This window comes from Aquila chrysaetos, chromosome 2, assembly GCF_900496995.4.
Source record: "Aquila chrysaetos chrysaetos chromosome 2, bAquChr1.4, whole genome shotgun sequence".
In the NCBI taxonomy this organism is placed as follows: Eukaryota; Metazoa; Chordata; class Aves; order Accipitriformes; family Accipitridae; genus Aquila; species Aquila chrysaetos.
In genome coordinates, this window is record NC_044005.1 from 26,612,384 (window position 1) to 26,625,375 (window position 12,992).

The 12,992-nt window shown below is 47.0% G+C and overlaps 1 protein-coding gene and 1 long non-coding RNA gene across 4 annotated transcripts in view; one reads left to right on the forward strand and one right to left on the reverse strand.

Moving 5' to 3' along the window:
- The window catches only part of IFT43 (intraflagellar transport 43), a 50,440-nt gene extending 37,921 nt beyond the window's left edge, over positions 1-12,519 (reverse strand). The window contains exons 1-3 of one of the 3 annotated variants that reach the window (XM_030003185.2): positions 12,025-12,519; positions 11,388-11,477; positions 5,448-5,477 (exon numbers count right to left, since the gene is read on the reverse strand). In XM_030003185.2, coding sequence (XP_029859045.1) covers positions 5,448-5,477; positions 11,388-11,477; positions 12,025-12,450 — 546 coding nt within the window. In that variant the 5' untranslated portion in view covers positions 12,451-12,519. The other 2 variants (XM_030003197.2, XM_030003189.1) reach the window with 2 other exon arrangements.
- LOC115336374 lies at positions 12,425-12,992 on the forward strand. The gene is made up of 2 exons (XR_003921738.2): positions 12,425-12,538; positions 12,748-12,992. It is a non-coding gene; the product is annotated as an uncharacterized LOC115336374 (long non-coding RNA).

The window sequence follows — 12,992 nt, forward strand, 5'->3', positions numbered from 1 at the left end:
AATGCCTAGCAGAAAATACTGGATTTCCATTTCATCCACAAACTGTCCTTCTCCATGGTCATTGACCTTCCTTTACTAGGGAAAGCGCTATTGAGACAGAAATAGTTCTTGGGGGCTTCAAATATTCTCAGTCATCTATCACAGCAGGTAATGGAGCAGCTCATATTGTTAAACAGCTATCAAGAATTTCTTCCCTAAAACAGTGGTCAGCCATCTAGTCAGTTTACACGTGCACCTGCTAGGAAAGCTGTCATATTGCATTTGGCACCTTAACCTGTCTCAAGAGTTACTGCTCTCCCCTGCATGAAAACAGTGAAGCAGCACACAACAGTCTGATTCTTTGAGCAAGGGGTTACCAGGTAGAATCCTCTCACAACCCACAGTTACAGGGAAGAGCCCCTCTAGCCCTCCTAGCCATGAACATCTCAAACAGTTTGCTACTACCTTGTGCTACATACTGTCAGACATGTTCCCATCCATCTCTACCACTCCTACAGTTCTTTTGTTGCCTTCAAGTGGGTCCAGGAGCACTCAAAGCATGAAACAAATGTGTGGAAAAGGAAAAGCTTTTAATAAAACTGTTTTCGATGGGATTGTCCCTAATCCATATCAAGGTAGCCAAGCAGGGGGGATACTACTAGAAAGGCTGGGAAACATGGCTGACTAGAAATGCTATTTCAGTAGTTGTCTTCAAAAGGCTAGTAGATAAGCTCAGAAAGCTGAAAATAACTGCCTTGCTGGCCAGCCACTCGGGGTGCACGGGAGAGAGGCAGCGCAAGGCCTTGGGGAGCTCCAGGCCATGCAGTGCTGGGGCTCACACTGGGGAAGTTGGCCTAATTAGGGAACAAAAGTTCAGCTGCATTTTTGAGATTCCTCCTGGAGAATCTGGCCAACTTCCAGCTGAGCGGTCCCCAGGAACCGGCTGGGAGTCCAGCATTTCTACAAGCAACCAGAAGACCACTGGAAAGAAAGAAGCAATCCTGTAAAATGGAAGCAGGTAAAAAAGCCAGTGCTTCCTTGGATGCTGGTTCCCTTTGGTGAAGGGTGTTTATTAGCACAATGCAAGAATCCAAACAGATGATAGAAACCCTGGGACATGGAGGGACAAATTCAGCTCAGCCCAGTACAAGCACGCAGACGGGAGGGCACTCACAGTGTGCAACAGCTACAGGAAATTCTGCCTCAGAGAACCCTCCCAGGTTCTCAGAGATGCCAGTCACTTCAAGAGCTATCTACTGCCAGTCCATCCCACTCTCAATTGCATGCCTAAGAAGGCAAAATCCTGGCAACATGCCATACATAAAATGCAGCTAGCCCCTGGTGAGGGCTATTCTACAAGCTGAAGATCACAGGCAAGAACAGGATGCTAAACAATGCAGCCAGACTGTAAGGTCTTTGGGATAGGAACTTTTTGTCCCAGTCACACACCAACATTCTCTAGATCTTACTGCAGTGCAAGTTGTAGATACAAAAAGGGCTATAAGGGACTGCATTACAATTATACACAACTTCTTAGGTCAAGAACCCTCTGAACCAGAGTGGCTGGACAGTGCCTAAGCGACTGTGATTATTTTTACACAAATAAGGTCCCCCAGTAAGGACCAAGCTGAGCGCAGCCAGTGCTGGGCTCCTCAGTCGCACATTTTGAAGTTTCAGCAGATGTGGGGAAGAGCACTTGGGGGGTTGCTGCCATGCAGATCCAGACCAGACCAGACAATGGTATGAGAGTTTGGAGCTGGGTGCCAACCACTGTGCAAGGGTAAGAACTGGGTCAGGAAAATACCGCTCTGATTAAAGGCCCTGATCATATCAAGCCCCAGGCCATGTCTACACCACAGGTGCAGACACACCTGCAGGCAAGATCCATGTGAGTCAGCTCGAGTCTGGAAACGGTATAGCTTTAGGTACTTCTGGTAACCAAGCTGGTATCTCCCCAGGTAGAGTACAGGTTGCTTCTCACCAGGGGATCTCTGCATCATTCTGCACTATATTTTAGGATGCAAATACACTCAGTCAAACCACCCCACCAAACTGGGCAACGTAGCAACTTAAGTCCACAACTGGCTTCACATTTCAGGTACTTACATTTTTTTGATAGTTGTTCTTCCAACAAAAATTTATTGAAAACAATTGTTCCTGACATGTTGTCTTACCCTAAAAAGCAATAGGCCCCTTTTCCACCCAAATTGTTTTAAAAGCACTGGGAACTAGAACTACAGAAGGACTTGGTTGCTGCCTCTGGAAAGGTCAGATCCTCAAATCCTCTTTCCAATTCTTGCCTTAAAGCACATCATCACTCAAACTTTGAGTGACATAGAACCACAGAGGTCAGCATCCACCTAGCTACGAGTCAGAAATCACGTGCTCTCCCTGTTTTAGTCCATGAAGGACCTTGAGACTACCCATGGCATGTCTACCAAAGCACAACTAGAGAACAAGGTCCCAGCTGGACTCATTAGGACTGGAACAGATGTCTTCCCACTCAAATGTTGTGCCTGTCACTTAGAAGTCCTTCCCTGCGGCCCAAAAATTCTTTCAGTTCCATTTGCAAAGCAGAGGAGCTTCAGGAGAAAGGACTGAGTGCCTTCTCAGACCTAGAACAGCTCATAGCTTTGTCGTCATATACAATATTCTCTAAGGAGGTAGGAAACATTATTTGATACATCTTTCAGGAGGAGGAAGAGGACAATAAAATCAGTATCTTCCAGCTTGGAAAGCAGATGGTGGGTTTAATCTTTAAGTTTATGTATAAAGCATGCAGCTTCAACATTGAAATGAACACCTCCATCCCTGGAGGTCCCCGAAGGCAAGGAAAAGCCGTACTCCACTACTGAAGGCTACAAAACACAGGATGGGGATGAGGATCACTCATTGCTAGTGCAGGGACACATGCTCTCAGAGCTCTCAGAATAGGGCCAGAACTCCATGGAAGGACAGGGCTTCAGACACACTGTGGTCCCCAGCCACTCTTTACCACCTTAACAGATCCACAGACCCATCCTGAGATTGTCTACATACAACACAGGCACATAATACCGGCTGTGGCTTTTGCTACGAGGATAAGGCATCTAAACCCCCCTGTGGATCTGTATTTAGGGAATCCCCACAGTTCTTCTGCAAAAAGCTCTAGCCCTCCTTTCAGACAGGGACTCAAGCAAACTAGAGGAGGGACTTCTCCAAGGCCCCAAAGCAAATCCATGGCAAAGCCAGGAGGAGAACCCAGCAAAATCTTGGCTCACAGCCATGTTCATACTCCTCCTGCCTATCCTGCCTCTGCAAATTAACTGAGATATTAGGATACACCCTTTATAATACCATTGATCAGTCTTACGGCCTTTGGCTAAGTGTCCCAGGCAGCCTTGGAAGGTGCAGCCAAATGAGTGATTCAACTGGCAAAAATTCAGATCCAAGATGAGTGGTTTGCCAGGGGATGCAAAACAAGTCTCAGAGCAGGCAGACAGCTGGAGGGCAGGACTTCAGCAGGTATGTTCACATCGCCAGCCCAGCTGGGGCTGTTTGCTAGTATTCAGGCAGCCACACAGTATCTTCAGTGCGGCAACAGGCAAGGGACCAAATCCAGGAGAGTTCAGATTATAACACTCAGCACAGCCCAAAGGGAGTTCAGGGAAGGGTTACATGAGCCATCAGGGGGACGAAGGAGCCAACTTCGGACAAATGATTCAAGAAGCCAAGTATTTCAGCTTGGCCAGGCAATGACTAAGGGAGGGATATACTGCAACAAGGTTTGGATCGCACTTTATAATATAAAGTTCCAATAATAATTGGTTTGGAAGAGACATGATACAATTAACAGAAGTTTGTAAGCATACAGTATTATAAAGTTACAAGCAACTTACTATCAGTTAGACTTCTCAACACCGAGTTAACCATTTTGTTACCCTTCACGGGCATTTACAAATGGAAAAATACTATAAAGTGTGACTGTGATGCTTAAGAGCATAAGCCTGAATAAAGGGTGCAGGAATTATCCAAACAAGAGGGGTTTCAAAGCAGGGATCATTTCATATGAAGGAAAATCTCCTTGCCAGGCACCATTGCATAACATCCCTGAAGCAACAACAATTGCTCATGTGGAAGAGTCACATCAGTTTAGTTATTTTAATGAAATTTAGCAGCCAGAAGCAAGAAGGCGCCTGTGGCACATGACCAGCCACCACAGACAGACCTTGGGAATCAATGATTTAGGGCACTGTATGGAGGTGGAATTAGTTCCAGTGAAATTACTGTAAGGGCTGGTTCCAGTGCGGGGCGGGGGAAGTTTAGATCAATTATCAGGAAAAATTTCTATTGGGTAACCATTCCCCAAAACTATGCCCATGAGTGGGAGGTCTCTTTGCCTGATAAATGGAAAAGTGCTCTGGGCATAGTCCTGAACCATCCATCACTGATGAATAAACCCAGTGGATCTTTCCTACAATATCATCTCTAGCACTACCAAGAGAAAACTGAGCTAATCTGAATAGTCTTAACTCCTTGTGATGAGCATACCCTTCTGAGGCCAGAATTAATGAGATGGGTGACACGGGTTTCTTTTCTGCACTTTAAATTTCACAAATGAATCTACTATGCTACCGGTACTGGGCTGGTGCTTTAGCAGAAGGAATTAAGAGTACGGGAGAGGATGCTTTAATTGTCTGACATATACAGTGAGCAACTCTAGCCAGGAAAAATTGGGCAACCCCAATTCCATGGTTAGGAAGACTACAAGGCAATTAGCCCAAAGACTTTAACAGAAACAGGTACTAGTTCTCAGGTTGTTTTGAACAGCACCACTCTGGCTTCTAATGCCAAATGAATGCTGAGATATATTTTAGCTTTGCTGCAGGATGAGGATATACTGCAGGAGAAAGGATATGTGTATTCCTTTTCTCTGTATAACAGGAGCCTGGTAAGAAGCACTATGCCATCCTATTAACCACAGATATTAGCATTCCAGTGCTGGTACAATAAAAAGGAAAGACTCATAGAAAATACAAAGGCAGACATCCTTGTTACTACTGGCTGGCCTTCTCCTCTGGGGCACCAGCAAGACTTCATAAACCCTGAAGACAAGTTTTCATGTTATGGGAGCAAGCTAACCGTACTGGACAGCAAATCTAGGCTCAGTCAGGTTTTGTACTCTATTAGCTAATTGCTGCCCTGACTTTTAAATTAAAATAGAGTATCTTTCCAATGGCCACATATACATCTGTGACCTCAGAACAAGATGCAGCAGCTGATAAGAGCAGCTGTTACAAAGATAATAAAAAAACCTGTCAGCAATAGGAACAGAGGATGCAGGAAAGGCACTGCATCTGAGGCAAACTTTGTCCTACTCTCCAATACAAGAGTCCTCTCTTAAGGTAGTCTCCAGACACATGAATAGGTTAGTCCTACTAGTCCCCTTCAGAGGAGCCGGCATCTACCTAGAAAGCCTCTAGTCTTACATGGTCAACCTCTTCCTCAGGGTCTTCATCCTAGAAGGATCAGGAAGGAAAAAGAGAGAAAGAAGTTAAAAGAAAGAACTATGGAAGCCTGCACAAAATAGCTTGAAGATTGACATGAATGGCTGTCCTGCAGCACATGATTTGCAACCTTATTCACTTGAACAAAGTAAAAAGCTGATCCCACCATTGTAAGATTTTTATATCCACAGCCATTTATGCATATATCAGCTGTGATACTATAAAGCAGGTCTGTTTAACTGCAATGGCAGGAAAGTATGCCAACAATCAGACCTTGAAAAGCATACTAAAGAAAAAAAAAAACCTACAAATGAGAGCGAGAACAGACTTACTTCTCCCTATAACATGAAAAAACCCAAATTATTCAGGTGTGTAGGACACTAGAAAGATTCGTATGGATAGGCTCTGCAGCCATGCCAGAGACCAGAAATTATGCTGGACCGGTCATACTAGGGGTTATATACTGTAGCAGGTTGCAGCCCTTTTTTCAGGAGCTACTGTTTCTCAAGTCAACCTCAGATCCTTCGCTAGGAGCAGGAGCTGTAGCAGTTAGCATTAAGATAGGCATAGCTGACAAGAGTGTTAGCTTTAGTAGATGAACTTTAGCTAACCATATAGTATAAGGGAGTAGCTTGATTATGGGGTAGATGAGTAACTCAAGGAAAGCAGCCTGTTAATCACTGTGAAAGTTGCAAACTGGTTGAGAACCTTTCTGATGAGCAGACTGCCAGCACCAGCAGTGGCAACAACCAGTTGTTAGGAACCAAATGCAAGAAGGAGGCAATTAGGAACCTGGTAATCTCTATGCTATCCTAGAAATTACAGTGTTCAGAATCACTCAGGGAGAGAATCTAGAGTATCCCATGACCCTGCACCAGGAGTACTGGAAACACTACACTAACCCACCTGATTTTTCTTCTGGACTGCATCATCTCTCCTGTGGAACAGGGAAGCTATGCAATTCATAAATTGCATATAGCTCTGATTAAAGTGGTTTGGTATCTGAGTCCACTTAGTGCCTGTGCTGTCATCTGGTCTTACGGTCTTACCATGACAGGAGCAGAGGGAGGCTACATGCAGGTTAGGGCAGCTGGGGTACAGAAATGTCCGTATCAGTGAGCAGCACAAATAAAAGCAGATTTGCCCAACTGGTAAAATCTGTTGGAAATGTGTATCTGTCAGCCAGGGACCCACTTGTTCCCACAGCCGAGAGCAGAAAGGCTTCTGCAGGGCCGACCATGACCTAAGCTTCTCTAGATGTACGGAGCCCAAGTGGTACGGGACTTGCAGTAGCACGGAAGAAAATCCAGCTGGACAACACGTGTTGGAGAAGCATTTAAATAACCACTTCTTTGAGCAATCTTCCACGTGGATTTCACTCTCAGCAATTGGTTTGCAGTTGTTTATTCACTTGGGTTAGATAACGCAGTCCTATTTAAACGATGCCTGGATGTCAGCCTGAACAATCACTGCCAGGAGTGTTTGTAAGCTGGGTGGGGGAGGTCCAAATAGCTGCTTTGCAAAATCCACCTGTGGGAACATCCTTCCAATATGCAGTGGAGGTGGCCCAAGCTTTTGTCTCTCTACATTAATCTATCCTGAATACGGTTTTTTTACAGTACAGAAATGCTCACTTTTTAACTGTCACCCAAGGACCACAACTACATAGGCAAGCTTACAAATATCAGGTAGGACAACACGAGAACATACTTTCAGAAGTGAAAGCACAGAGCCTTTCCCCAGGCTTTGGTGAAACACGGAGAAGAGAACCAGCAGGGAACTTAGATGATCTTGGGGCAAACCCTGATACAAAGTGAGAGTGATCCTGTCCTCCCTGTGTGGAGATATTCTCAACATAGCCTGGAAAACCCTCATCCTTTAGGCTGACATACTGCCTATTAAAGCAGTCTCCACTCAAAGGATCTACAAAGTGCTGCCAGAGAGACACTGACAACATCATATTGAGATTGTAAGAGGTAGAAACCAGGGAAGTCTTGAACAAGGTCCTAAGGGAATCCCGTCACTGTAGGATGAAGAGAAAACAGACTATGGAAGCAGGATAACATTACAATATTTTTGCATACCAATTTCTTACGGAACAGCAAATAGTTCACTCTTGCTGAGAGGAGACACAGAAAAGGAAAAAATTTGCTGATATATTTTAAAAAAAGCTTTTCCACTCAGCTTTCCAAATCAGTCTCCTGAAGAGCTCCAAACCTGGCCAAACAGCTTCTTTTGGTGGATGTCATCAAGCCAGCATTCAGGCTGTTGGATGCAGTGATGTTAGAGCCAGGAAAAAGGTTTGACTTTTATTCTATAAAAGTGTCCAGAAGTCCTGGTAGGATGGGACAGCAAAGATCTTCAACAGATCTCATTATATGATCTGCCCCTCCCATCATACAAATAACATGACCAGCTTGAATATGTCCCATTTTGTCAGAAACTTGACAGCATCAAGATGAGTAAAAAGTAACACATCAAGCCAGGGGATGGGAAAGGTCTCCCAACGGAAAGATGGATACATTACCCCTCTGAAAATGAATGTTTGAAATGCAGAGTTCTGGCATGCAGCAAGCAGATTTATCTCTAGGAATTCCCATTTACGGCATATTCCCCTGGGTGCCCGAGAAGTGCCTGCCGATTTGCCAAGGAGTTCTAAAGGCCAGGAACACTCACAGCCATTGTTGCAGGAGGATGCTGACTCCACCAGTTACAGCAAATAATCATGTTCCTTCTTGCCTCATGAAATAATACATAGCTGCAGTGTTGTTTGTTAGTATTTGTACTTCTGAAAAGGCAGGAATACTCTGCATGTCAGAAGGCAGACTGTGAGCTTTGTGACCCTTAGTGAGCCCTTTGCGAAGACAGAGGTCTAAATTGGAAGGTAATGCAGATACTTCCATGCAGGAATGGGAATTATCAAATAGAGATTTGGGCAGAGGAATTACAGATACACCACTACCGTTAAGGAACTTATTGTGGGAGATATATACACACAACAGGCACTGAAAAGATACTAAGATATCATACTGTTTTCATAGAGCTTGGGGGAAGTATATTAGGCTATAAGGCACAAGGGATTGCAGTTGTGCCCTAGGAAATGAGGTTTTAACAACACATTTGTGAGAGAAGACACACAGTTGAGGAGATGGACCATTGTTTGGCATCTCTTTCAGAAGACAGGGTCCAGGTCAAGGAGAGATCAGCAGTAATCTGATAAGATCTATGCTCCAAGTCAGATGATTTGCCTATTGACTTCAAAACAAAGACCTTTTCCATTATGTTAAATGAGTTGTTCACCCCTCAAAGTGAATTTCCTTCTAATAAGCCCAAAGGTTGAAACATGGATAGACAGGTACTTTTTGCTTCCTTCAAGCAAGCTGCTCTGACTGGAAAACACTTCCTGGATGGTTCTCAGTGTCATCAAAAGACCAGAACAATAGCACAAATGGTATGTTCATACCAGAAATTTGAGCTGGGTGGAAACTGGCTGGATTGACATGGAATTAAAAAAAAAAAAAAGTCAAGGTGAATCTTAAAACAGTTTTAAAACTCTGAGGAACTACGGAGGGCAGAATCACCATCCTGAATGTAAAACTGCATAGGAAGGTGTGATTATGGCAAAGGTTTAAGGCAAACCCCTTTGTCTTCACAATCAGTAATAAGAATTAATCCTCCTATGCTGAAATTAATTACATGGGGCCTCCTCCACTACTGCCAGTTCCAGAAAAAAGTACTGTTTTTTTTATTTTGCTTTTCTTTTGGGAAGGTTCCTTGAAAAGGTTTCAAGATGACCAGATGGCTGAATGAGACATCCATTGCAACAGCTGACCCCAGCACTTGGAGGCAAGCCAAGGCCAAGCTTCCAGAAAAGTAAAAGGTGATTGCCAATCTTGGGTGAAGGAAAAAACAATATAACAATATTAGTTCTATTAAATGCTCACTTTGGTATCAAATATGATCATGTTTGAGAAGCCTCCAATTCTGGAGCAAAGGAAAAGGCTGAGGATTATTTACAGTGGATTTTGTCTCTTCTCCAGTAGCTCCAAGGTTTTCAGTTAACAGCAACATTTAGCAACAAAGAACTGTCTGAAGGGAGACTATTGACACAAACGGTTCTTCCTGGTGGTTAAGATCCAGTAATAACATATTTGAATCTTGTAAGGCGTGGAAGGCCTCACCCTTCTGCTGCTGAAAAGCTCACCACTTTCAAACACAAGATTGTAACTATTTCTTAGTCCTCTTCAGGGGTGCCCAAGGACTGGAGCCTTTATGATCTCTTCCCAGCTATAATAATGGCTATAATGTGAGACACACCAAGTACAACTGCAGTAAGTTACAGTCAGTCAGCTGTACCCCTACCTCATGCCCTGGTCCCTTTCTAACCAGGGAATCAGTCCATGAACTAGGATGGCCAGTTCCAGTAAGAGAACAATCTGACAGTGAGCCACCCTAATCTGGAGGCTAACCAACAATTACACCCACTTACACCACCAGCTGGTTTCTTTAAGACTTTCTTTACCTATGAGACCCATGATTGTTTTGGTTTCTTAAATTACGCCTTCTGCAAACTCCTTCACTGAACTCCTATAGCATACCCAGGGAGGGAAGAATGCATAGGTGGGAGATGATTCTCCATTATGCCTATCAAGAGAAAAGAGAATACTTTCTCCAGAAAAAAAGCCTATTCTAGGAGGTGTTATTGTAAGCTAAGCCGTAACAGTGTATTTTCAACAGCATCACAGGGACTCCAAGGAAATAACCCCCCACAAAACCATTTTGGCACAGATAGCTCGGACACAATCTACTCAGTGTAATAGGAAAGTTTCGTCATTGCACAGATGATGAAGGAGTAGCCACTCCCAAGACAGAAGGTCCCAGGGCTCTAAGCACAGTAGCTTGAAGCACAGCTGGTGCCAGGGTGGCCAGCAGGGCAAAGTGGGTTTGCAATTTAAAGAAGCCAAGAATATGGTATGCTGGAGACCATGACTGGCATTGCAAAAAGCTAAGTATCATCTAATTTAAATAAATACCACTGTCAACAAGGTGGAAGTCTGATGACCCTTTTGTCCATCTGAAGGGACAAAACCTGTATGTCATTTCATGACAGGTGCTCCTTCCAGCAGAAGATGCCTGTGGAGAAGCCATGCCAACATCAGAGAGCAAACTACCAGGTAGAAATTGAGCATTCTGCAGTGCTAAGCAAGAAAGTGAATTGAAAGGGTTCAGATCTCATCTTTCTGGGTATGAGAGGATGTTGCCTCAGTCTCCTGTGAAAGAGGGGTTCCAGACCATCTTCTACGTTTTGAAGATGTACTGACAGAACAGACTCTGAACAAAGTTTTTCTCCAAAGCCAGGTGGGAACTGAGTTTGCATATTATTACCCACAAGACAAAGTCTCAGATGCTGCAAAGCTGGCTCCTAGCATGACCTTTGTAGCCTGTGCATAGAGGAAAGGAAAAAGAGTGTCACTATACAAACTTGATACCGACCATCTCAGATACCGTACTCTGGCACTAGCAAAAGCAAAGTGCAAAAGTAAGGCATCTGCTTACCTGTATTCTGTCTTGCTACCATAGGTGGTTGCGAAACTGGTCACAAAATTATGTGCCTGCTCATGTTTTAATTCCCATGGAAGACACGCATGTACAGGAGGGAGAGGCCCCAAGCCTGTTTGATGCTATTCTCCGTTCCTCACATGCAAGAAACCACTGCCCCAGACACAACCCTGTGTGAAAACTACGCATCACACAGAGAGCAACAACAGGAAAGGGACAGGGCGGTCACACGGGTCCCAACTCTAAGGACAAACTTCAAAGGACAGACCACACTACGCAGGAAAGAATCTCAGAAGAAACGAAGATTCCTCCACTGGAGACACCAGCAGGATTACAGACAGGTTCTCCTGACAGGACACCCACCTCTCCAAGAGAAGCAGACGGGGAATTCTTCCTGCTGAGATTTTCATCTGGAAAGAAGTCCTGGCGGGCGCGACGGCCCATCTTTAGTACCTGTAGTGCAGGGGGAAACACGAAGGAGCAGAGGGCGCGCGGTTACTGACAGGAGCTGCTTCAGAGCGGGGGGAACGCTAAGCCCTGCAGTGAGACACGCTGCCCTAACAACGCAAAAGCATTACCAGGTGCAGGCGCTAACCCTGCAGCCGCCTCCCAGCCCGCGACGGCTGCGTGGGTCACGCTCCCTCGATCGCACCGGCGGGCCGCTCAGCCCTCCCTGCTCCACGGTGTCCCACGGGTGCCTAACCCCGCGGCGGTCCCCACGGAAAGCCCGGGCAGGCCTCCCCGGAGGACGGACGACACCGTTTCCCCGCCTCCGCCGCCGTCCGGTGGGGGCTGCCGCCCCCGCGCCCAGCCCCGAGGCTCCCCACGGCCGCGCTCGTCCCGCTCGCCCGCGGACGGGCCGCGGGTTCAAGCCCCCGGAGCCCCAGCGCGGAGGGACTGGGGCCGGCCCGGAGGCGGCCGCTCGCGCCCCGCCACCGTTAACGGCCAGCTCGCGCCGCGGGCGGCGGAGCGGCCTGCGCCGCGGCCCGGGCCCGCTCACCCCGGCGACGCCCCCCCGCCGCGGCGCCTCCGCTCGCTCCGGCTCAGCCTCCATCCGCCGCCGCCGCCGGTGCTTCCGGCAGACAGCCCGCCCCCGCCGGCCCGGCAACCGCCGCCCACCGCCCGCGGAGGCCGCGCCGCTGATCCCCGCCGCCCCGCGGGCCTGCCCCGCGCCGAGTCCGTCCCTCTCGTGGCTGCGTCCGCCCCGGGTGCCAGCCCCGCGGGGGCCGCGGCGGACCCGAGCGCCCGACCTCTCCCCCCCGCCCGGCCCCTTCCCCTCCCAGCCCCTGCGGGGCAGCCCCGCTCCCAGCGGCCTGGGCCTGGGGCCGGCGGCAGCCGGCAGGCCGCACGCTTCGTGAAGACCGGCCGGGTGTTGCTGGCAAACAGCCGGCAGTGAATCACGGCGCTGGGTGCTCCTGGTAGCCATATAAATATCCAGCCCCGTTAGCAATCGCAAAATCTTGGCCCGACTAACGGTGACAGCGGTGCTGCAATTTCTCTGCGCGGTACGTCATGTAAGTACTCTTTTATCAGTTTTTAATTTCACATGCAGCAGGGGCAGGTTAAAAACAGCCTGCCACTCTCTCTTCTCCAGCTCTTTACTTCGTACACTCTTTTAAGTTCCCACTAAGGCAGATAATCCCAGCCTTGTAGATCTGTCTCCTCATAGCAGGTTTTGCCAAGTCTCCCGATCGCTTCTGATGCTCTTCCCAGTTCTCTCTAGCTCTCTAACACCGCTTTCCAGACAGGGCAGCCGGTCCCCAGAGCGCTCGGTGGAGGCAGTCCCGGGGATCGAATAAAAGCGCAACGATCGTTACACGCATGCCTCTCAAGCGTAAGTTGTGCAGAGATTTCCACTGAGCTGCATAAAATGACCCCTGGTCCCTTTCTTGGCTGGACAGATGTAGAGATTAATTGTAAATAGATCTGGTTTTAGCTCCACATGTTAAATAAACACTCAGTTCTCCA